Here is a 24,029-nt window from a genome sequence, read left to right on the forward strand (position 1 = left end):
ATCCTGACCCCTGTTTTACATACTTCCTATCCTGCATCTTCCCCACATCTGCTGCAATGGTTTCTAGTCCTTTAAAATAACAATATAGCTATCCTGCTGGCTTGTCATCTTACTCTCCGCTTCAACTCCCATTTCACTTTATTGCACAGTAATGGCCCAGATTTGTAGAATTTACTTTTACTACCTTTTGTATTTCAGATCCACTGTTGGCAAAGTCTCCCCTAGCAACCCCTGTATCTGCGTTTATCATCAGGGTCTAGATTTCTCTTCTCATCTAGTTTAAAACACTCATTTTTCATACCTCCCTGCCTGGTGTTCTCTTTTCTAGCATTGGTTAAGCTACACAGTTTTATTTTCTCCAAATGTACAAAACACTGTGTCTCTACACTTTATCTCTCTCTCTCTCTCCCTTCCCATATGTCCCTTAGTAGTCATATATGTTCCTTCTTCCTTCCCCTTTGAGTACTAATGTTCATGCTTTGTTCTTGTCTTAAGTTCCTTTTCCCCACAACCAATTAGTTATTCACTCACTAGCTAGTACTCTGTAAGCTTGAACATTGTCACAGAACCCCTCTACTATTTAACCAATCCTTTCCATGGGTACAGTGCTCCCCAAAGTGGGCATTATCCTCAGCAACTCAACAGCACACCCAATTAATGGTGAGATTTAACAAACAGAGGTAGGATCCATGCTTTTTGGTTTGTTGTGCATATTACTGGCACTCATTTAACAATGTATTTAACTTTGTAGGTACTAATAATCACAGACATGTTTGGAGTATCTGATGCTGAGTTAGTAATGGTCCTTTCTTTTTTAAAAGCACATGGATATGTTAGAGCTATTCACAGATGCCTTAAGAATGTCTTAGCAATGTTCATATTGAAAACTGCAATATAAATAGTTACTTTAATTTCTTTTGCTATTTTCATTTCTTATTTTCTTTAATACTTTTCATTCCTAAGATTTAACAATTTAAATGATTGCCATGACATATTTAATATATCAAGGAACTCATTCCAAGAGACTAGGGTAGAGTTAGAAAAGTTCCTTGTCACAATGTTCATAGACCCCATCACTAAAGCAAAACATAACCCTTTAATGGTGTAAGATATGGGTGGCGTCCACCATAGATACAGGCAATACCCTTTTCAAATGCTTCTCTGAACATGTTTGACATTGTTTCCACTATAGAAAAATGAAAAACAGTTGCTTTAGTTTCACTTTCCAAGTTGCAAAATCCTGAGGGTTTTTTGTTTAAAACAAAGTAAAAGGCAACTCAAAATAAGGAAGAAGTGTTTGCAACTCTTCACCTCTTACATGATGGCACAGGTCCTCTACCGATACTTATATCAACCAATGACATGGCCACACTACACTGTGGAAAGAAGAAACTCTCCAAAGCAGTGCCCAACAGTTTTATAAAATCTTTTAGTTCATTAAATATGAGAAAGCATGTGATTTCAGATATTCACTGCATTAATTATGCATGGGGAATTTTCTTACAATGCATTCCTGTCTTCAGAAGATGTTGATTAAATTCTCTATATACAGAATCTCAGATTGGAAATGGTTGTATACAGATTTAAATAATTCTTCATTGTCTCTGTTAAATTATATAGAACTTAAAGGAACCGTTACTTTGTTAAACATTTTCTATTATGACATTGAAAGATGATACAAGACAAACTATAACATAACTTTAGGGTAATAAAACAATATATTATATAATCGCTGTAGTAATTAAATATGGGTGGGTTAGTATAAAGGGTTAGGGTCTATGCAGGATTAAAATAGCCTGCTTATATACTGTTACAGTATACAAATGTGTTTTGTTTGTATTATTGTTTTCATGCTGATATTTAAAATATATTGAGGAATATAGGAAGTGGTAAAATATTGTGGTCATTTCTTACAGAGCAGTACTATAAGATCGTATGACAGTTATGATAATTTATTCAACTTAGCTGGGCTATAAGCGAATCATAAAGCAAACATGAATGGGATCAGGTTAGATATGGGGACCTGGGAAAAGATTATAGCTTGTAAATACAGTCTTAACTGAATTCATGGTGCTAAACTTGTCTATTGTTATGACTGAAATGCAAAAGTCTAACTGATATGTCTGGTGTTATAAAATCTCCTGTGTTGCGTATACCTGTGCTGTTTCTAATGTGATAATTCTGGAACTTAAATGTTATTAAGTATTCAGATTTATGTTTGACAAAATCATTCCTTCATCTGTTTACAGTACTAAGACATAGATGTCATTTATACAAGAAACAGATGTTAGTTGAGTAAAGGGATGATAAAAGTGGGTGACGTTTATTGCCCTGGTCCCCTTCAATAAACACACCACACCAAATGACTTTTGATGACCATTATTAAACTTTCATAACATAACTTCATTGAGTAATATTTTAATTTATTGATCACAGTGCAAACATCCATATAACCATTTACTAAGGCAGCATAACCTTGCTCACCCTATCCAAATAAGCAGCATCTTCAACTCTGCTCGCTTACTTTTAATCATCAAGCAGCATCCCACCGCTCACTTTCATCCAGCTCATTGGATTAAACATACAACACCTGAGGGGGAATAGAAGATGGACAACCCTGCCCCCTCTTCTCTGCCAACCAGCCTAACACAGGCTGTTCCCCCCATTCACTCCAAAACCTCCAGCAAACACCGCAAAACAAACTTACCTATTCATTAAAGAGATCCAAACCAAAATCATTCAGGTGCACTTTCCTCTCTGAACCAAACTGTATCCCTGTCACTGACATCCCAATGCCCTATCATATAATTATCCAAAGCAGCCAGTTGCCTAACTAGCCTAAAATTAACAAACTGATGAGACCTCTCCAAAGCCAAAATAACCACGGTACTATCTCAGACAACACAAAACACATAACTGGGCATAACCTCTTTAAATAAACAGATCCTCGCTTATTCTAACTACCAACTGTAGCTTCATAATTATTCCCAGATCATTACCTGCCAAATGTACCACCAGAATGCTAAGAAGCCCAATGCCATGCAAAACGGTACAAACCCAATTGCAGGCCATCCAGCCTAACTGCAGCTCCTGTTTGCTGCCCAATGGATATAAGCATGACCAAAATGAGATTTCCTTTCCTAGAAAATTTATTTAATACTAAGCCAGTCACCATACCCAATTATCTAATACAGGACAAGAAAGAACTTGATGACCAACAATCCACCCTCTTAATGATTTCAGTTAATCTACCTTCCCTAGAACACCAGTACACCGAATAGCTCTCCTCATTATATATACAAAACTGATTACATGTCATCACCTTACCCCCTACTGATCAAAACAAAGTCCTGAGGACTCCCAACATGAGATCACAGCAACCTGTTAGCCCAACCTACTGGACACAACCAATCATTCCTGCCCTTTCCCAATATTATCTGCCTACTCTTCCCCAACTGATCCATTTTAGATCTACGCAATCAAATATACACAGAGGCAAAAAACACTGAAACATCCTGCCAAACTAGTGAATAAAACAACTCTGACACCCTAAGAGTTCCATAATGCATCCATAAAGTGAACATTACGCATAAAGTATAGTCTAATGAATCTCCATTTACCAATGCTAATCCCTGCAACAAAACCTTCAAAACCTGTCTTGTCGATTGTCATCGTCTGGCAGTCTTCACACTATCAACCCTACCCCAATCCTTCAACATATGACCACAGTCCAAAACTTAGTGAAGTCAAGTAACCCTGCCACCTCTGCAACTATACTAATTGCAGCTAAATCCACCTTGACCGACTGAACTGCCTTAACTTGTTCTCAAGCCTGAACCAAATATTTCAACAAGAATCCTTCCTACCAAACTCCTTCCTCCTCAAGCAGCTACAACCCACAATTTAACAAAATCCTGCAATTCCCTACCATGCACTTTCCTTTTAAAAGCTGCTCAGTATTCCTGTGCCAAGAAGAAGAGAGGTTTTAGGTCAAGAAGGACACTTGTTTTTACTCCTCAAATTGGATTTGAGGGGTGACAGATTGCAAAGTGACAGTGAATGTTAAATGAGCCAGCTACAGCTCTACCCACTTTTGTCTCTCCCACCAGCTTCGGTTACACCATATACAGCCAACCTGACACATCTCGTCTGGCAACATCAGCAGCTTGTACCACTGCCCTATTGCCTGAATGAAAATTAACCCCTTTACCCCACAACTTCTTTTGCTAGACCTTTGCCACCAGCCAAATTGGAACTAAATCCAAACAGTCAGCATCCCTCCTCTAATCATTCTTCCATTCTGCCGGCCAGCAAGCCACAAACCATTCCCCAAAATATGCCCCCATCCTAATACTTCCTGCTGCATCTGTAAATAATTGCAAATACCCTTGAACAAACCAATCCACCTGAAAAAAAGCCATACCATTAAACTGCTCCAAAAAATCAACCACAATGCTACATCAGCATGCAACAACTTATTAACCCTCACCCAATGATGCCCCCCCATTCAACAAAAAGGCTGAAAACCCACAAAAAGAATGACCTGGGTGAACTGCTGACATGCAGACTTCAGGAGCCTGAAGAGCTCCATGACATCCTTAATCTGCACCTTGTCCTTGGACCCCCCCCCCAAATCTTTTCTTGAAAGCATGTTACCTTCACATCTGGTTAACAAAACAAACCATTAACTGCATCTACTACTAATCCCAGGAAAGAATACCTTGCTTGAGCCTTCTGACTTCTACCTAGCCAATGGAACACCTGGTTTCTCACTCACCCCCAAAAATACTGGCATGCCTTCCAATGCTCTGTCAAACCCTTCACCTACTGTTAAGAAACCATCCTGATAATGTACCACCTCCTGACTGCCCACCCACTGCTGTCAAATCCAATGGAGAGCAGTGCTAAACCTCTCAAAGTAGCATGGGCCACCAATCATCCCATCAGCATAGCCTTGTCAAAATAAAACTTAAATGCAACTACCATGTCCAACAACGGCCACTCTTCCTCTCAAACTGGTAATAAATGAAAAAATTGATTCAATATCTACCTTCACCAACCATGGGTCCGTAAACTCCCAAATAACTTGCACTGCATAATCGAGCAGTGCTAAACCTCTCAAAGTAGCACAGGTCACCAAGCATCCCATCAGCCTAGCCTTGTCAAAATAAAACTTAAATGCAACTACCATGTCCAACAACGGCCACTCTTCCTCTCAAACTAGTAATAAATGAAAAAATGGATTCAATATCTACCTTCACCAACCATGGGTTCGTAAACTTCCAAATGACTTGCACTGCATAATCAAGCAGTGCTAAACCTCTCAAAGTAGCACAGGTCACCAAGCATCCCATCAGCCTAGCCTTGTCAAAATAAAATTTAAACACAACTACCGTGTCCAACAATGGCTACTCTTCCTCTCAAACTAGTAATAAATGAAAAATGGATTAGATATCTACTTTCACCAACCACTCCCAAATGACTTGCACTGCATCATCCAAAGATGTATAACTGCCTTATACATCATCTCCCAAAATGAAATCATACACAGAACTCCCCTCGAGATAAGACCACTGGTGAATCAAATGAAATTGTTAGCAGACTTCTTAGGAGCCAGCCTCCAATGGAGAAACCTTAAAGCTGTTAAAGGAAGGTATATCAAACAGACTCAGTAACCTACCTGCCCACCATTCCTTCTCCACCAAGCCTTCTGAAATATCTTCCCTTGCAAGGAATGCAGATTCTTACAAATTGACCCCTCCCTTCCCCACCTCTGATTTAATAGAAAATCCCTTAGAAAACCCATCTATTACTTCGACTGCAACTGCTGAATCAGGACATTGCATGAGCATCTGATACAGTACCTGTACATTAATGGGAAGATGCATTCCCTGGTTTTCCCTTTGACCTACAAAAGAACAAGTGTGTGAAAACCTGCCTGCAAAAAAAATAAATAAATAAATAAATAAACCATCATTTAAAAATCATCTTCATGAACTGGATGTCAAAACTATAGGTCTGTAGTTATTAGCACCACTTTCGTTGCTAGACTTTTAGGTACAGGAGTCAAAGTCACCTCTCTCTCTTCCCAGTCTCAAGCATAACACCAACAGTAAGCCATCACAGAAATGAGTATATTAGACATGATAGTGCATCTGCTGCATCAACTATTAAAATTGCCCCCTCCCCCACATTTTTTTATCTTGTTTTGTAATTACTAATTCCAACAAGAATGAGAACAGCCTCCCCATTCCATACCTAACAAAAGATGTGCTATGTCCTATAACAGCCTCCTTAATCTTGCATGTTGCATCCTTTTAAGAATAAAAGATTTACTTTACACAACTTTATTTTAGCCATCTCATTCTTAGACAGCAGCCATAGGGTTTTGTGAAACTAAAATGTGCTTGACCTAAGCAAAGATTAATAGCAATCATACAAATGCCCTGTGGAAAATAATAAGCGGCCAGTGGGAATCAAACCCTGTAGTATAGAATATCTACTCAATTACTTTAACCACTGTTCCAACTGCCAGATTAGATCCAGTGAATGTACATACTTAACTATACGAGCAATAAACCTGTCCACAACGCCAAAATTGTAACCGTACCTCTCAACCTTTTAAAGCAAGAAATCTGGAGAAAGCTGTCAATAATGTAGGACCAAAAGCCCAAAAATAGGAACACTTTTTAAATATTGCTCTTACAAACTTAGAAAATTTGATAGAATAACAGGTTTCACATTACCATGAATTTTCTGAAGGGTATGCAATTTGAAACTCCAGTGTCTGCCATTATTTTCTGAATTTAACCATCAAAGAGTTTCCAGTGATTGGGTAGAAAAACTACAATTTTATGTGAAAAGGACTGAAAATATGAGGCAAAATCTGGACATTCTGCAAAATCTGTACAGCTGAGAGGTGTATGCCCTTAATGGCCGGAAAAGTTCCTCTGTCCCCAACTGCACATGCTCCTGAAATGCCGAGCTCAGGCCCAACCACAACACCTGAAATGAAAAAAAACCCTGCAACAGGTACAGGCAAGTAAAAAAGAAGGTCACAATGGCACAAAAGGAACCAAACTACCAATGACTCGGAAGGGAGCGGCAGCCATCCAATGCAACCACCAACAAGATGATTCAGATTGTGATCACAAATATTAACTATATGCAAACAGTTTATAAGCATTGCACATATCCAGAATATCATGATAAAAGTAAAGACTGCCAGCATGAAGTCTGTACAATCAAATCAGAATGGTACACTTTCAATGTGGAGACAAGATCATGGCTATCTACTACCCTTCTGCTTTATGAGTCCATAAACTATACCTCATTATTTTCTCAAGTCTCTTACTGGCACAACCCTGACGACCTTCCCTCACATGGCAGACAGATTCTATCCTTTGTCGTACTAATGAACTAATATAGTTAGACAACCCAAGCCAAGCAATTTGCTGCAAGTAACGAGCCATGTTAACTCTAAGCCACGAACACCCTTCCGCATTCAAGCAGGAAGCCGATGAGGGGACCTCCTGTATTGTTGTATCATCCTGGCGCCAGTTAAATGCCATGCTTCAGTACTGCTTTCCTGAGCTCTTCTTGTTCTTCACATATTAGGCTTACCACTCTTTGAATAAGTAGCATGTACGTTAGTGGAGCATTTAATTCAGGTTAGTATGAATTAAGACAGGTTAGTAATTTAATTTAGAGTCTTTGTCCTTCTTGAGCAGCATAGGTCATTATGTGAGCTCTGTAAGATTAAAACACATGCATTAAGTTGCATTTTGAAACTGAATTGTGTCTGACCTGCCCATCGTGCATATGAGTCTTGAGACAGAATATTGAAAGTTTGGGAGACATCATTATAGAATTCTTATTCTTTGAATATATATAGTTACAGACATACCATTTTTCTAGCAATTGCTAAGCGAATAGTGCTAGTATTAAAAAAAAAATGTCCCTGATTTCCCATCTTTACCCCCAACTCCAATCATTATCTTGGCTTTTCTCTACCTTGAAAATGCACACCACCACCAGGATTTACTCCCACACAAATTACCCTGACCAAAATTATAACCTGGCAACAATGCCATCCACATCCTTCTCACAATGGATCATGGCTACTTACTAATTTTATCCGTTTCATCAAAGTCCAAAGCCTACCTGCTGCACAGCACTTACTGGTCATCGTAGACATAATACTTGGAGTAGCAAGTTCCCACCAAAATCTGATCCCTTACACAGTTACATTTACACAAAATCAGTTAAGCCCCTCCTTGCCCTTATCTGATTTCCTCGCAACCCTGCTGCTTTCCCAATTTAACCCTTCCATCCCCACCACACTAACTTTGTTCCACTACCATCTTAACTCCCATTACTATTTCTACCTGACCCTCACCTGAAGATGTTCCTGGCAAATTGGTTTGTTCCCAAATCTCATTTACTGCAAGAAGAAAATGTAAAAGTAATATGGGGAGGTGACATTAGATAAGAATAGCATGCACTTTGATACGAGTTGCTGATTATGATTTAGATGAGTAAAATTGCTATGAAGTATATACCATTGTATTGACAAACTGATTTTGTTAGTCAATATTTATGTGCTTTGTTCTTGTGAAGTAGACTTCATTGCAGAGAAAGCAGTAACACTCTTGCCAACAAAGCCATCTATTTTTCAACATTCATCAAAGGAAGGAGAAGATGGCAACAGTCAAGTAGGATAAGCTGATTCTTCATATTACTTAATTTGAAGGGATGTTTTAGAGCAACACAGTTAAGGCTCCTATACATAGCACAAGCAGAAAACTGTAATTCAAAGTGGAAAGAGATAATGATGAAAGAGGGGGAAGCTCAAGAAACAAGGAGAGACTTGAATTTTGCATGCAGTCCTTTAAGGAGAATAACAATAATCATACAGAATATTATATTCATAAAGTAGCAGAACGTATTCTAAGAACTAAGCCAACACATGAATGGAGAAAGAAGATTCTGCTGATAGGGATGGTTGCAATTAGAGATACAGGCAATAGGCAAGAGGGGTCTGGAATTTATTGGAGAAAACTGGCAAAGGAACCAAGGTACTGGGAGCAAATAACTAGAGAGGGAAAGATAATAGGATGGGAAGACACCAAGAATTTATTTAGACTGCAGATTAGAGATTGCCTCCCTATCAAGGATTGATATAAGAGTATAGGCAAAGATAAAGAAATAGGGGTGTCCTAAATGAAAGACCAACACTGGTAGAGTTTTTAGTAGAATCTAGAACAGAAGCTGCCATTAAGAAAGGAATAATTAGTAGAGCATATAAACTATTACATCATAACTATAAGAATCAATCAGAGGAGGTTAAAAAGGACTGGAAAGAGACTGGATAAGCAATTCATGAAGAGACAATGGGGAGGTATATGTTTGTCTCCCAAATATGCAACAAAGTCTAGAAGATTTAGGATCTTTGCTTGGCAGTGTTTACATAGGTGTTTTTATACCCCAAGTAGACTCCAAAGAATTTTTCCTCATGTAGACAGCAAATTGTGGAGGTGTGATGGGGAAGAAAGCGGTAACTTAGGTCAAATTTTCTAGGAGTGTAATGAGTTGGCAGACTTTAAAGATTCTCTGCAGACTACTCTGTCAGAGATACTGGGTGAGCAAATTGGTGCAACTAAGGAAATTAATTTCTTTTGAGCTATGATACAGAATCAGAATTGCCGAGGCATAATAAGACCTTTTTGAGTCTAATTATGGTAGCTGCCAAAAAAACAATTACTAGAAAATGAAAATAAAGTCTAAACCAATTGTACTAGAAGTAGCGAATATAGTAACAGAGATAAAACACATGGACCTGGGATTTTTAGAAAAGGGTAGGAGCAAACTGCTTAGGAAAAAAAATAGGAATTGTGGGACCAATACATGCAGAGGAGGAATGAGGTTTAAAAGAAGGCAGGATTTGAATGAGCTATGCAATGTTTGACTGACAATGACTGGATAAATTATAAGTGATGTATAATGTTTGCAACTACAGCTGTGTTATCATGGGTTGCAATGTATAATGTTTGGAACTGAAATTATGTTGGTATGTTTTATTTTCATTTATATAAATGTATGATTGTTTATGTCATACATGATAATTTAATAAAAATGTTTCTTGTTTACAAAAAAAAAACTTCTCAAAGGATACCCTTCTTCCCCACCATTTCAGTTTTATGTAATTAGTAGCACTGATATAAAAAAACACCTGGAAAACATTGACTGCATCTATAAACCATTCTTCCATGCCATCCATTCTGTCATTCTCAAACTAGGTAGCAAAATATTCAGCAGACCTCTTAAATTTCTATCGAACTTACTCCTCACTACCGAACTCATGCTTAGCAGCTTTAAACATTCAAAAGTATCCATCCCATCATCAGCTAATTACTTTTTTGACCCATTTCTAACCTATGCCTGCTCACTAAAATTCTTAAAAAAATCATTTACAATTATATCCTGGGCTATATTTCAAGGTATGACATTCTCATTATTAGATGGCATGTCTTTTGACCCAATTACAGTACCACTACATCTATTTTCACATTTGTAGATCAGATCTGTTCTATAATGGAGATAAGCAAGCTTACCCTTTGATACAGTCTATCATGCCTTCCTTCTTTGCACACCCTTCTTGGGCCATATAATACGTATATCTCAGGGACACCCTGCTAATGTTGTCCTCTTCTCTGTTCTCCTATCCCATGTTCTCTTCTCCTGTGTTCTCCTCTTCTCTCCATTCACTACCTATCTGCCCTGGGAACCTTCACATACCAGCAGTATTCTTTATGAGGAATATATTGTCATCACGAGGGGTAACAAAAATCTAAGTTTCCTCAAATCAGATCTTCACTTGATTTTATCTCCATCTAGAACTGTGTCCTCAATAATAAATTCACTCTTGATCCAAAGAAAAAATAGTGCTGTTTGGTACTCACCAGAAGTTAAAGTAATCAAAATCTATCACGATTACTGACTTTATAGGTATCTCTCTGCTGTTTTATAAAGGAGAAAAATGTATATAGACCTCCTTTTTGATCAGCACCTCTCCTTCCATAGACACATAGAAACCCAAATAAATGAGATATTAGCTCAACAAAACGTGTCTTACAGAACCTCCCATTTCTTGCTGTAGAAGTGAGATACTCCATTACCACAAATGTACTGGAAATGAACTGCTTATCCTCTCTACTCCTCAAATAACACCAGCTGCAATCTGCTCAGAGCTAAATACTTAGATTAATTTACCTTTCCTGCCAAACTGGATGCCACTCTCTTACCAAAATTAAAATTAAATACCTACCTGCTGTTACCGGAGCCTCACTACTCCTTAATACACTCACTTTAAACTGCTCCATCTCAGTCACTGTCTTTATCTTGTCAACAAACTGTCTATCAAAATCCTTCCTACTCTTTTAGTCCATTTAATTTTACATACAGGTCAGGCATATTTTTATGGCATATTTTTATCAATCAGAGGAGGACTTGTGGACAATAATAAAGAGATGAAGGAACTTACCTTGGGTGGAAAGAGGCAAGAGCTAAGTGGAATAAGCTGATTCTCCCAACAGAACAGGGTAATCTAGGATTACCTGATTTGAAGTGCTATTTTAGAGCTATGCAGTTCAGGATCATATATATAACAAAAGCAGAAGGTTCAAAGTGCAGAGGGGTGATGATGGGGGGGGTCAAGAAATAAGGAGGGACTTGAATTTTAGATTCAAATCCTTGTAGAGAATAGAAACAACCATACAGAATATTCTATTCATAGAGTTGCAGAAAGTATTTTAAGAACTTAGTCAACATGAGAATAGGTAAAGGACATTTTGAGAATATGGATGACTGCAAGTACGGGTAAAGAAAATAGGCAAGTGGGTGCTGAAATTTACAGAAAACAGCTGGCAAAGGAGACAATGTATTGGCAGCAAATAATTTGAGAGGTAAAGGTAATACAGTAGACTGTAGGTTATAAAATACCTTCTCTACCAGAGGCTGATATCAGAGTATAGGCACTGAGAAAAAAATAAGGGAGTCCTCAGTGAAAGACCAACTCTGATAGAGTTTATATTTGAATCAAGAACAGACGCTGCTGTGAAAAAGAACACAATTAATAGGGAATATAAAATATTGCAAGAGGACTACAAGAATCAATAATAGAGGTTAGAAAAGATTGGGAAGAGAGACTGAAAAAACAATTTATAATGGAACAATGAGAGGACAGGTAATCATTTGAAATAAAAGGACCAACTAGAATGAGTCCAAAAATAGAGACAGAATGGCTGAAAGATTGTGTTTACATATATCAAGTCCAAGATGCCATTTCTAAGAATATTCCCTTTTCTCTGAGGTCTGGCGATCTTCAATGTGGTATATATAGGTTTGCAGGATGTGGAGGGTACAGAGGGGGCTTCCCACCCAGCCAAAACAAGTTTAAGGAGAAAAGCGATTTTCGAGATTCGCTACTGTTGGATAGGAGTCAAGTTGTAAAAGTCCTTTTAACTCATTCTCTGATGCAAATAATGTAACTCACAATTACACATGAATTGACATTCAGATTCCTATACCTAAATAAAATACAGTTTTCATTTGGTTAGTTATAAATCATGGTTAAGAATAGATTTTCTGATTACCTAATCTTTTATTTAATTTAAAGATTGAGGAAGATGTATAATCAGGAACTTTTCAGACCAATTGGGTGCACATATCTAAAATTAAAATTCTCAAATAATCTGTCAGTACAAAAGAATAAATTAATATTTAATGTATTAGTGTTTAAATCTCAGGAAGATGTTGATTATATAGTTGATTGGCCATATAGCCTTGAACAATAACTTAATGATTTTTTTATATTTATCCTGATGATACAGAGCAACCCAAGACCCAAACCTAACGAACTTGCTGCATATCCATAAATCAAATGGGTCTAGGGTTACCCATTCCAGGGACTTAAATATGGCCTGCAACTTAAATAGGACATGCTGGAGGGACAGAGTTATCTCCCAATGACTGCCATATCTTTAGAACAGGCAACCAATTCATGTGAAACAGAGCACCTTTATGACACTGTTCAATCGGAACCTGAATAGGTGGATGGGTCACTCTAAATTCTTACTGCAGATAGTGTCCACAATGCTCCTGGACATGGACAGTCATCACTAAATGCAATCTTGGGTATTGACTAGTACCTCTATAGTATTGCATTGGGTTGAAATGGCTAGGCTTGAAATGGTCTCCGGGTTGATAACCTAGTAACCTTCTATGATCCTATGATCCTATGATAGATGATATACAGATTTCTGAGAGGTAATTTAAAATAAGCAATGCTTCCAAAATTAAGAAACAAAACAATCAACTTGAAACTATATAAGAAAATATAATTTTTGAGGAGAAATCAATATAAAACTTTGAAAATTATACAGAAGAAGAAAAAAAGCTACAATGAGAATTGTAACTGCCTCCCTGGACTATATGAAGAGAGAAATTATGGAGCTCTTGGGCTATGTGTCCCAAGCTGCTATCTGCCTAGCACTGAACAACATTCTACCTTTACCATGGATGATGCCATAAAATGAACACAAGATTGCTGACTTCAAATATTGGCTTAGTTTCTGGTGTCATTCCAAGTGGGTACAATGTTTGTCAACATGGGATGATATCATCAACAGACCATGTTGATTTGCCATGGATGGTCTGCACCTGTCCTCTCTAGGCTTTCGAATATTGGTTAAGTATTGTTTTCCCCAATGTTGCCTTTTTGTATGCAATACAAAACTGACAAACTTTCTGACATAACAAAACCAACCCAAGGGAATCTAAAGGTGAGCCATGGTTTAGAGCCATGGAGAACACCCCGACAGTTGAGGGCTACAATGCTTTTCACACATTTAGGCCAGCTACTGCACAGTCAGGAACAGTAGATGGAGATGTTTCAACCTATGTAAACAACAAACTCATCTCAAGACTAATCAAACAGGACAAAGAGCTTGAGCTTCTCCTTGTCCAAATTTCCATAGACAAAGTCCCATATCATATTCTTGCAGGGTGTAAGAAATGGAATAAATGTTTTTGTCTTTTAATTACCTGGAGCTGTGCTGTGCTGAACACGTGCCAAATACCTTCCTTTTTGTGACAATTCATGTAACTTTCAGAATATAAATATGTACACACAGTCATTCTGATATAGGTGGTTTATTATGTAATAGCAGTATACGGTGGAGGTAGATGTAGTAATTCAACAAGATCTGAAGAAATCGTATACTGATACTGTCTCAAATAACAGTGCTGATAGACTGAACCAGACTAAATACTCAGACTTATGTAGTTCTGAAGGATGAATTATACTGCCCATTGTAACTTTGAACTCAGAATTGTTTTTTTCCCTTTCCGATGGTAAAATTAAGACAAACTGCACTGTTTTCTGTAGTTTCTGGACTTTTACTGATTTCTGAATATCTGAGTGGCTGGATGTTAGACCTGACTTCTATATTCAATCTCCCAAGTATCTAAACTGAACTTCTGTGCTCAATCTTCTGACTTTCTGAATCTAGCTGCTTTATGTCTAGAAAGTAGCACTCATCGTACTAACCCCCTGTAAATTTCCTACAAGTTCTGCACACCTCTTTAGCCTAGGTCACCAAGACCTGTACCATCTAAACAAGATCTGTTTTGGTGCCAAATGTTCTACACGCTGTGTTAACACATCTCATACTTATCACTGCTTTGGTCTGAAGGTTATTTCACTAGGTCATTTGTATCCTTCACTGAAACATTTCTTTCAATTGAAACTGCATGCAAAATGTAAAATATGAAAATGAAGATATAGGCCTCCTTTAATATGGCAGCATTTCTAAGCCTGTGCAAAGAGAACACTGTATTTATTCTAGAAAAACTATGTTTATGTGTACCCTATTCTTACACATGGTATAGGTTACCCTCTATGAGCTAAGAAACCTGTAGCTCATGCTTGGATGATCTTGCCATTCAACCCAATACCATATTCAGGGGGATTTCCTTCACAAGCTTGAAGTTTCAAAACTTCAGACATAATGGCCAACACCATAAGATTGAAGTTTTGAAACTGCGAACATTTTGAATGGAAGTCACCGTACAGCATGGAATGATACTGTTTTCCTCACTGTAGTGCGATCTCAGAGTTGGTATATTTATTTAACATGAGTTGTGGGGGTGCAGGGGGGCTTGCACCCCTGCAAAAATGTAAAAAAAATAGTTTTGTTTTTATTTTTTTAATGACAATTTCCAACTTTCAAAACTTTGATCTTATGGTCTCAGCCATTTGCAGCTGGAAGTTTGGAAGCATTCAGCTTGTGAAGTAGATCCATTCAGGGGCAACTTCATATACCCACTAGCAACTGGGATACTTACATGACACCAAACTTACAGGTCCAAAGATTCCTGGACTTTGGAAGCACAAACACCTTGAACCAAATAGTCTATATGCCCAGTTGGAGTGCAAACATAGCTGACCTGGTACACACAAACATGCTTAAACCACAGTAATCTACTCAGTTTGATTTTTCTGCAGCTGAAGCTACTTTTTTCATCATTTCTTCATCTGTCCCACAGTGTGCATCTTACCACCCATCTCAAACACTTCATCTCCATCACCTCTAGCTTCCCCAACTTCTCTGCATTTACTCCCCAGGTTTCTGTACCATACAGTAGCAGTGTGACCAGTACCATAGAGTACTGGTCATACCACTGTTTGTACACCTTAATTTTCAGCTTTTATGGCTTTCTTTTGTCATACACAATGCCTGCACTCTGTGTCAGTTGACTGCAGCCCCACTGATTCTAGCTTTGACCTCTTCATTCAGACATTCATTCTCCCCAACCACCCCTCCCAGATACTTAAAGCTGTTAACCTGCTCCACTATCTTCCCTTCTGACTAATTTCTCAGCTTCTTCTGATCCCCCCATTTGCTGCCATTACATCTGTCATATCTGTACTAATTTTCATCCCATGCTCTTTTTAGTTTTGCATTCCATTCCCCTATCCTTTGCTGAAGTATTGCTCAGAGTTTGCCTGTAATGCCACTTTGTCTGCATACAACAACTTTGTTGATCTGTTCCCTCTGACCTGTTTGGTAATGTAGTCCATCACCAGTATGAAAAGCAGTGGGTCAGAGGTGAACCCTAATGCACAGCCACTCCCACTGGAAACGCATTTGTGAGACCAAACCCTGTTCATACTTGAGTCATTGTTTCCTTGTACATAGCCTTCACTAACGCTCCTAGTGTTTCTGGGGTGTAGATTTAACAAACATATTACATTAAGTATCCACATTTTCACAAGCAGTCTTAAGAACAGAAACGTTTTAGCAATCGGGGAAAGTCAGGAAAGCAGCAATACTTTTGAAGCCACTAAAATAATATGCATTAAATAAGTTTCTAAATGTTCTATACAACCTAGAGATCAGGAATTAACTTAGTAGTTTACAGATCTGAATCAGTATAAAGTATGTAATGTGTACTACTCAGAAGATTCTACAATATGAACTGCAAGCCAGCATCTAAAAAAACAGCTGTAAACAATTGTCTTAATGTAATTTTATTTTTTAACAAACAATTAATTCAAATGTCAAAAAGCTTATATTGATAAAAATCATATAATAAAGAAATTTATCTCATTTTAATTTATCAAATAAATCAGCTTGTGCGTCATAGCTGTGTCTCTTCTGCCTACAGTCTGTCACATATCCTTAAGGGAGCAAGTGCAGGTCTCTTTCCAGTTTCTAAGCACAGCCATCCCTGTAAGTTGTATTGGTTATGTGCCATGAGGTTTGTCGCTTACATTATTTTTCCTTATTTATTTGAAATATGTTATATACATAATGCACAATATCTATTATATAGTTTACAAATGTGCAGATATATAAACCATTTTCTAATGCCATGCCTTAACACAATACAAAGAGTGTCTATGCAATACTAAATTAAACTAAACAGCACTTAATTATCTAAATAACCTGGCCATGTACAGTATTTATAAAAGTTGCCATCCTATTATAGACATTTTTTCATTCTTTGTTGCCATAATTATTCTAATTATTTTCTATTTGTTTATAACTGTAGATTTCTAACATGTCATGATGGTGTTAGTATCTTTACAGTCCATGCAGCCATTTTGATTATGCTCCAAAATCAGGGGAGGCTGACTTCTTGAGCTTCTTTCTGATATCAGAAACCTGCTTAACAAACTTTTGTCAAGAACCCCTCATTGCTGAAAACCATTAAAGCTCCTTTCTGATATCAGAAACCTGCTTAAACTTTTGTCAAGAACCCTTCATTGCTGAAAACCATTAACAGTGGTCAGAGTTTGATCACCAGAAAAAAGAACACCAGGATCAGAAAGAACTTTAAACATGTTTAAAAATATAAAGATATTTAAACATGCTTAAAATGCCAGTCCTTTGCAATTTTCTTGTCACTTCTCCCTATGTTAAATTCATGGGTGACTCTACTGGAAGGAGAGTATTTCTGGTGCCAAAATAAAACTTACTTTTTTTATCAGGTGCAGTATGCTTCCAGTAGTTGGATTGTTTTACCTACCTAGCTACCTAAGTGCATTATTTTTTTTTACATACACCCATGATTTAGTGTATTATATCCATGCAGTTACAATACCCAAACTCTAATGCAGTGATTGGTACATACATTACAATGTAATTATAGATTGTTGCTTTTATAATTTTAATGAGTCCTGATTTAAGAGACTTTCTATCCCGAAGGTAATAGTGATATTTGTAAAACATGTGATCTTAAATTGCTTAAAGGTTAATCATTCTGTATGTCTAAGCAAAAAACAGTTAAGAAGTGTATGTGAACTTCTATTAAAATATTTCTTGGACCTACTTTGGAGTATATTTACTTGTAAATGTATATTTAGAGCTTTTTTAACTCCTGTAAGGGTAGCCAAAATGAAAAAAGAAAGTATTATTGAATGTTGGAGATGTAAAAAATATATTAAAGGGAATTGGTCACATATGTTTTTTTTTTTATTGTTCTATGGTTCAGAAATTTTGGATGAAGATCCATGATTATTTTTTAAAACATCATGGAATGATGCCTTCAGTTTAATAAAAGAAATGGTTCTCTTTAAATTACTGGAAATAAAAAGATTTTTCTTATTTAATTTGGACAATACTTGTTGTGTTCAGAAAACTAATTACAGGAAATGGGAAGACCTCTGTGGAATCAAAATTTGAAGACTTTCTTACCCTTTTGGAAGACACAGCACTTAAATAATCTGTAGTAAAAGAGAAGAATCTATCCTATAAACTGAAAAATAATCATTGGTTGAAGGTTTTAGCTCTTATTGATATATTTTTTCCTCTATTTAATCATTTTAATTTGTTCTTAGGATTTCTTATATTTGTTTTGACTCACTTTATAATTTAATGGTCTCAGGCACATTGTATAAACTGAAAATAGTTACAATTTAATTTTTTTTTTTTAAAACAAGTGATTTATTTTATTCATCTATTATATAAATATTTCAAATATTGTTATACTTTGTAACTACTTTGAAATCTCAATAAATATTTTAAGGAAAAGCAGAAATGTATGTGAATAAGGTTAAAGAAATAACTTAGAGTATAATAACAATAATTGAAAGTATGAAGAATAGAATTCTGAGTATCTAGAAAAAGGAAATAGCCTAGCCAGCCAAATTTTAAACTTGCTATTTGATTTTTCTTAAAAACATAATGTGGAATGCATTATTTTCTTTTTTGTGAACTAAGAAATAGCTTATTTACATCCTTATTATTATTATTATATCACACATTTGTTTATACATATTTGCACTTTATAGGTGCTAAGGGACAGAAGGGCAGTGATGGTATAAAGGGAGACCAAGGCCCAATAGGACCAGTGGGCCCTCCTGGAAGTAAAGGGGATCCTGGCAGTCCAGGTGCAGATGGTATGTTAATCCCAAGTAACTGAAAGCAAATTCCAGTCTAAGTGTTGAGTTTTGAGTTCTTCATACTTAAGTTATTTATTTTCTATTTTTAAGGGAGAAAAGGTGATGTTGGTCTTCCTGGACGACAAGGAGAAAAAGGTAATGAATAATTTTTATTCATAATAATGATTTTATTTTTTCTGTATCTTTTTCTTCCAGTCCAGTCCACTCTCCTGGCTAACAAATAAAGAAATGGTATGCAATGACAATTTCCATTTTGTGCCGTATTAGGCATGAAATTATTGCAGACAGCATCTGCCCAGCAGATAATTTTTTTAAAGCTGAAACTGTTAAAATCACCAGTGGAGAAATTAAAACAAGTTTTATCTGTAATAAATTATATTAGAGAAATGATTATATTTCTTGGACATAAAGTTACACAGCAATAGCAACAGCTTATTTAAACTTATACAATGCTGCTTTTGAATGTACAGATATAGAGAATAGGTTCTTTAATATTTCAGTTTTGTAGCCCTTAGTATCTGAATTCTGTGGCAGTCATTAGTATATTGTCATGTTTTTCATCGTGTGTTGACTTTTTACAGTGAGCATCATGGAAGTAAGTATAGGTGTCCAAGTGTGACTTTTAAAAAGTAAGATAAATGCTACTTGTGTGATATGTAATAAAATATTAGTTTATATTTTGTATAGTGGGTACTGCTATAATAATATTTGGATGGTGTTTTATACATCAAAAAATTTGGAGATGTAGTTTTGTAAAACTGCTCTGCCCATATTGTGCAACTTTTTAACACCAAATGACTGAGGTAGGCAGGACAGCTGTTGAACAAATAATAAAGTAGAGATACCAGAGGGAAAGAATGTACCTCTACTTTGAATCAAAATTTGCATCGTTTACACATGGCACTATTTCCACATAATTGTTCACACAATGCAACAATGAAGATGGAAACAAACATTTTTCATTAAAGCAATCTCCATTTCTTCATTGCATTTCTCAAAATTCAGAAGTTAAAATAACCAAAATCCTTAATGACTTGTGCAACACTTACCATAAAGTATGCTTCTTCTGTAATATATGGAAAATTGTGATCTATTAAGCTTCTATATTGGGAAGGTACTTGTGCACAGCTCTTGAAGAATAATTCTCTGGTGAACACTGTTTTGGTAGTTTTTATTCTGCCTGCACTATTTGATAGTAGTAATTGGGTATGTGTTTCTTAGTAATCTTCTCTTTTCATAGGAGCTGCAGGATTCCCAGGAATGCCAGGAGTGAATGGAGAAAAAGGGCAACAAGGTAATGCTAATTACATTGATGACAAATCATATGTTACTCCAAAAGTAGCATTTTAATAAATGGAGAATTGACAATGTACTAATTCCAGAGTCAGAATTATATCCTCCTAACTGGTAAGAACAATGCTTTACCATTATTTTTAAAAGCTTGAGTGCCATAATCCCATGTTGATATTCTCTAGTGCACACACGCGCACACACACACACACACACACACACACACACACACACACACACACACAGGAAAATAGTAAATAGATAGATAGATAGATAAATAGATAGATAGACAGATCAATAGATTGATAGATAGATAACGTCACCCAGTTATTTCTCCAAATGCTTAGTTTTTTTTTTTTTTTTTTGTCTGACAGGAATAGAAGTATTAATGGCACAGTGATCATTGTGGAGTAAATGGGCATGTCTTTTTATAAACTGATAGACTATATATATATATATATATATATATATATATATATATATATATATATATATATATATATATATATATATATAATTTATTTATTTATTTATTTGGATAAATAAACATTGGTCAAATTTAAACTGAATCCAAGATTTTTTGAACATGCATATGTATACCTATGTGAACATGTGTGTATATATATTTTAGAGAGTATATAAGAAAAGTTAGGAATTATATTATTTATGTCTTTTTTTCCTCCAAATCTTATAATTATCAATAATCCAAGTCTGGGTGTGGGTAATGCTAGATTTACCCACGGTTTGTGTGGTTTGGTCACTAGGGTGAATCCCGAGTGGCCAAACAAAGACGACCGTGGGTAAATCTAGCATTACCCACACCCAGACATGGGTTATTGCTATTATACAATGACATTATTTAAAAAAAAAAATTACTTTTCTTAAATAATGTCTTTGTATAATACCTCCGAGGTGCCCTTTTGCCGCTTTCCGCTATCCTGGGGGCTTTTTTTGATGTACTGCACATGTGTATGAAACTTATGTTCCCACGCTTACGCAGTACATCAGAGATGTATAGAGGAATCAATGGAGAATGGAAGATGTCCATTGCTTTTTTTTTTTTTTTTAATTAAAAATGAAAAAAAAATCAGGAGACGTTTAATTTTGGGAGAGCCAGGACAGACAAAAATTAAATGCTCATCAGGTACGTTTTGATTATCATTTTATTTTAGTCTGTGCCATCTCCCTCGTTTGTTTTACATCTCCCGGTTTCCTTTTTTAGTTAAAAAAAAAAAAAAAAAAGAAAAGTAATAAAATTATGAGACTTACTAATGGCAAAAAGTCCGGGCAACTGGAACTTTTCTCATTCATATAGTCTCCGATTTGCAACGGGCATGCTGGTTAGGCTGGCCAATCAGCATGCTCATTTTTTAATATTAATGGCCAGTCATTGCATAATACCACTTTTACTAACATTAAAGGTAAAGTCATTACTTACTAGTTTAGTAATTTTGTAGATCATCTCTGGGAACTTTGGCATCATTTATTGAAATATTTATTTTACCAGTTTGCGATCATTGATATATTTGGCTATCCAGAAATAATTTCTCACTTTTATATCTGAAAAGAATATTCCAGATAAAATAGTCCAAGTATGTGGAAGAGTGGCAGGCAAGCAGCAGCCACTGAGAGTCCCTAATCATGTGATACTGTTACCTCTTTAAAGTAGGCCACAAGACCAAGAAGGCAAAATCTTACCTTAATGGCTCTATAGTAGTCCATATGTAATACAGTTATGTCCCTTATTATTTTCCATAAGCATAATCAGGACTGTCTCCATGATTTTTACAAAGAATGTTGGTCAGGTTGCTGGATTTAAAATTGTTTACATGAATGTTGTAATGTTAAAATGCTGTAATCTTAAAATGTCGACTCAGGATAACCTCCCCTATATAACGGCAGAGAGTTGGAATGCCCCCCCCCCACCCACACACAACCCCCCACTGTTAGCAATCATGCTCCAGCTTCACTGTGTACTGGAGCAATGTACATATGTAGTACACGTATGCTATTAGTCAGTATTTTTTAAGTTCAGCATCATAATGTTTCAACATATTGATATTTCAGCATTTTGCATTCAGTGTTATAACATTCAGTATACTACTTTTCAATAAGTTGTCAAATACCATATATGTATTATAAACATGAAGAATAAAATTTTGAGCATCTGGACAAAGGAAAAGAGTCTAGCCAGCCAAAGTTTAAACTTGATATTTGATTTTTCTTAATAATGGACTGTGGAATGCACTGCTTTATTTTTTGTGAACTAAGAACTAGCTTATTTGCATCCTTATTACTATATCACAAATATTTGTTTATTTCTATCTACACTTTTTAGGTGCTAAGGGAGAGAAGGGCAATGATGGTATAAAGGGAGACCAAGGTCCAGTGGGACTGGTAGGTGCTCCTGGAATTAAAGGGGATACTGGCCGTCCAGGTGCAGATGGTATGTTAATCCCGAGTAACTGAAAGCAAACTCCAATCTAAGTGTTGAGTTTTGAGTTCTTCATGCATTAACTATTTATTTTCTATTTTTAAGGAAGAAAAGGTGATGTTGGTCTTCCTGGACAACAAGGAGAAAAAGGTAATGAATAATTTTTATTCATAATAATTTTATTTTTTTCTGTTTCTTTTTCTTCCAGTCCAGTCTACTCTCCTGACCAACAAATAAATAAATGGTACGCCACTGACAATTTTTTGCATTTTGTCTCATATTAGGCATGAAATTATTGCAGACAGCATGTGACTAGCAGGGAATTTGTTTAAAACTGAAAATCACCAGTGCAGAAATTAAAGCAAGTTTCATCTCTAATAACAAATCATATTAGAGAATGATTACATTTCTTGGACATAAAGTTACGCAGCAAGCAATTCTTTATTTAAACTTATGCAGTGCTGCATTTGAGTGTGCAGATATCTAGAATAGGTTCTTTAATATCTCAGTTCTGTAGTCTTTAGTATCTTGAGTTCTACAGCAATCATTACTATATCGTCATATTTTTTATCATGTGTTGACTTTTTACAGAGAGCATGGTAGAAGTAAGTACAGGTGCCCAAGTCGGACTTTTAAAAAGTAAGATAAATGCTACTTGTGTGATATGTAATAAAATATTAGTTTTCATATTGTATAGCAAGTATTACTATAATAATTGGAAGGTGTTAGATGCATCCAAAAATTTGGAGATATTGCAGTTTTGTAATACTGGTCTGCCCATATTGCACAACTTTTTAACACCAAATGATTGAGGCAGGCAGGACAGCTGTTGAACAAATAAAGTAGAGATGCCAAGAATGCACCTCGACCTTGAATCAGAATTTTCATTGTTTACTCATGGCACTTTTTCTGCACAATTGTTCATACAATACAACAATGAAGATGGAAATAGAAGCATTTTTCATTATAACAATCTCCATTTCCTCATTGCATTTCTCATCTTCTAACCAAAATCCATAATGACTTGTACAACACTTACCATAAATTATGTTTCTTTTGGAATGTAAGAAAAATTGTGATCTATGAAGCTTCCCCGCTGGGAAGGTACTTGTGCACAGCTCTTGAAGAATGCTTCTCTGGTGAACACTATTTTGGCAGTTTTTATTCTCCATGTACTATCTGACAGCAGTAATTGGGTATGTGTTTTTTATCAATCTTCTCTTTTCGTAGGAGCTGCAGGATTCACAGGAATGCCAGGAGCGAATGGAGAAAAAGGGCAACAAGGTAATGCGTATTATACCAATGACAAATCACATTAGCATTTTAATAAGTGGAGAT

General features: G+C 36.2%; 1 protein-coding gene across 2 annotated transcripts in view; it reads left to right on the forward strand.

Moving 5' to 3' along the window:
• The window catches only part of MARCO (macrophage receptor with collagenous structure), a 503,950-nt gene that overhangs the window by 190,783 nt on the left and 289,138 nt on the right, over positions 1–24,029 (forward strand). Inside the window, exons 6-11 of one of the 2 annotated variants that reach the window (XM_044074989.1) lie at positions 18,857–18,964; positions 19,058–19,102; positions 20,208–20,261; positions 22,596–22,703; positions 22,797–22,841; positions 23,922–23,975. In XM_044074989.1, coding sequence (XP_043930924.1) covers positions 18,857–18,964; positions 19,058–19,102; positions 20,208–20,261; positions 22,596–22,703; positions 22,797–22,841; positions 23,922–23,975 — 414 coding nt within the window. The remainder of the gene's footprint in view (positions 1–18,856; positions 18,965–19,057; positions 19,103–20,207; positions 20,262–22,595; positions 22,704–22,796; positions 22,842–23,921; positions 23,976–24,029) is intronic. The other variant, XM_044074990.1, reaches the window with a different exon arrangement.

Source organism: Protopterus annectens, chromosome 6.part0 (genome assembly GCF_019279795.1).
Source record: "Protopterus annectens isolate FY-2018-M chromosome 6.part0, PAN1.0, whole genome shotgun sequence".
Taxonomy (NCBI): Eukaryota; Metazoa; Chordata; order Ceratodontiformes; family Protopteridae; genus Protopterus; species Protopterus annectens.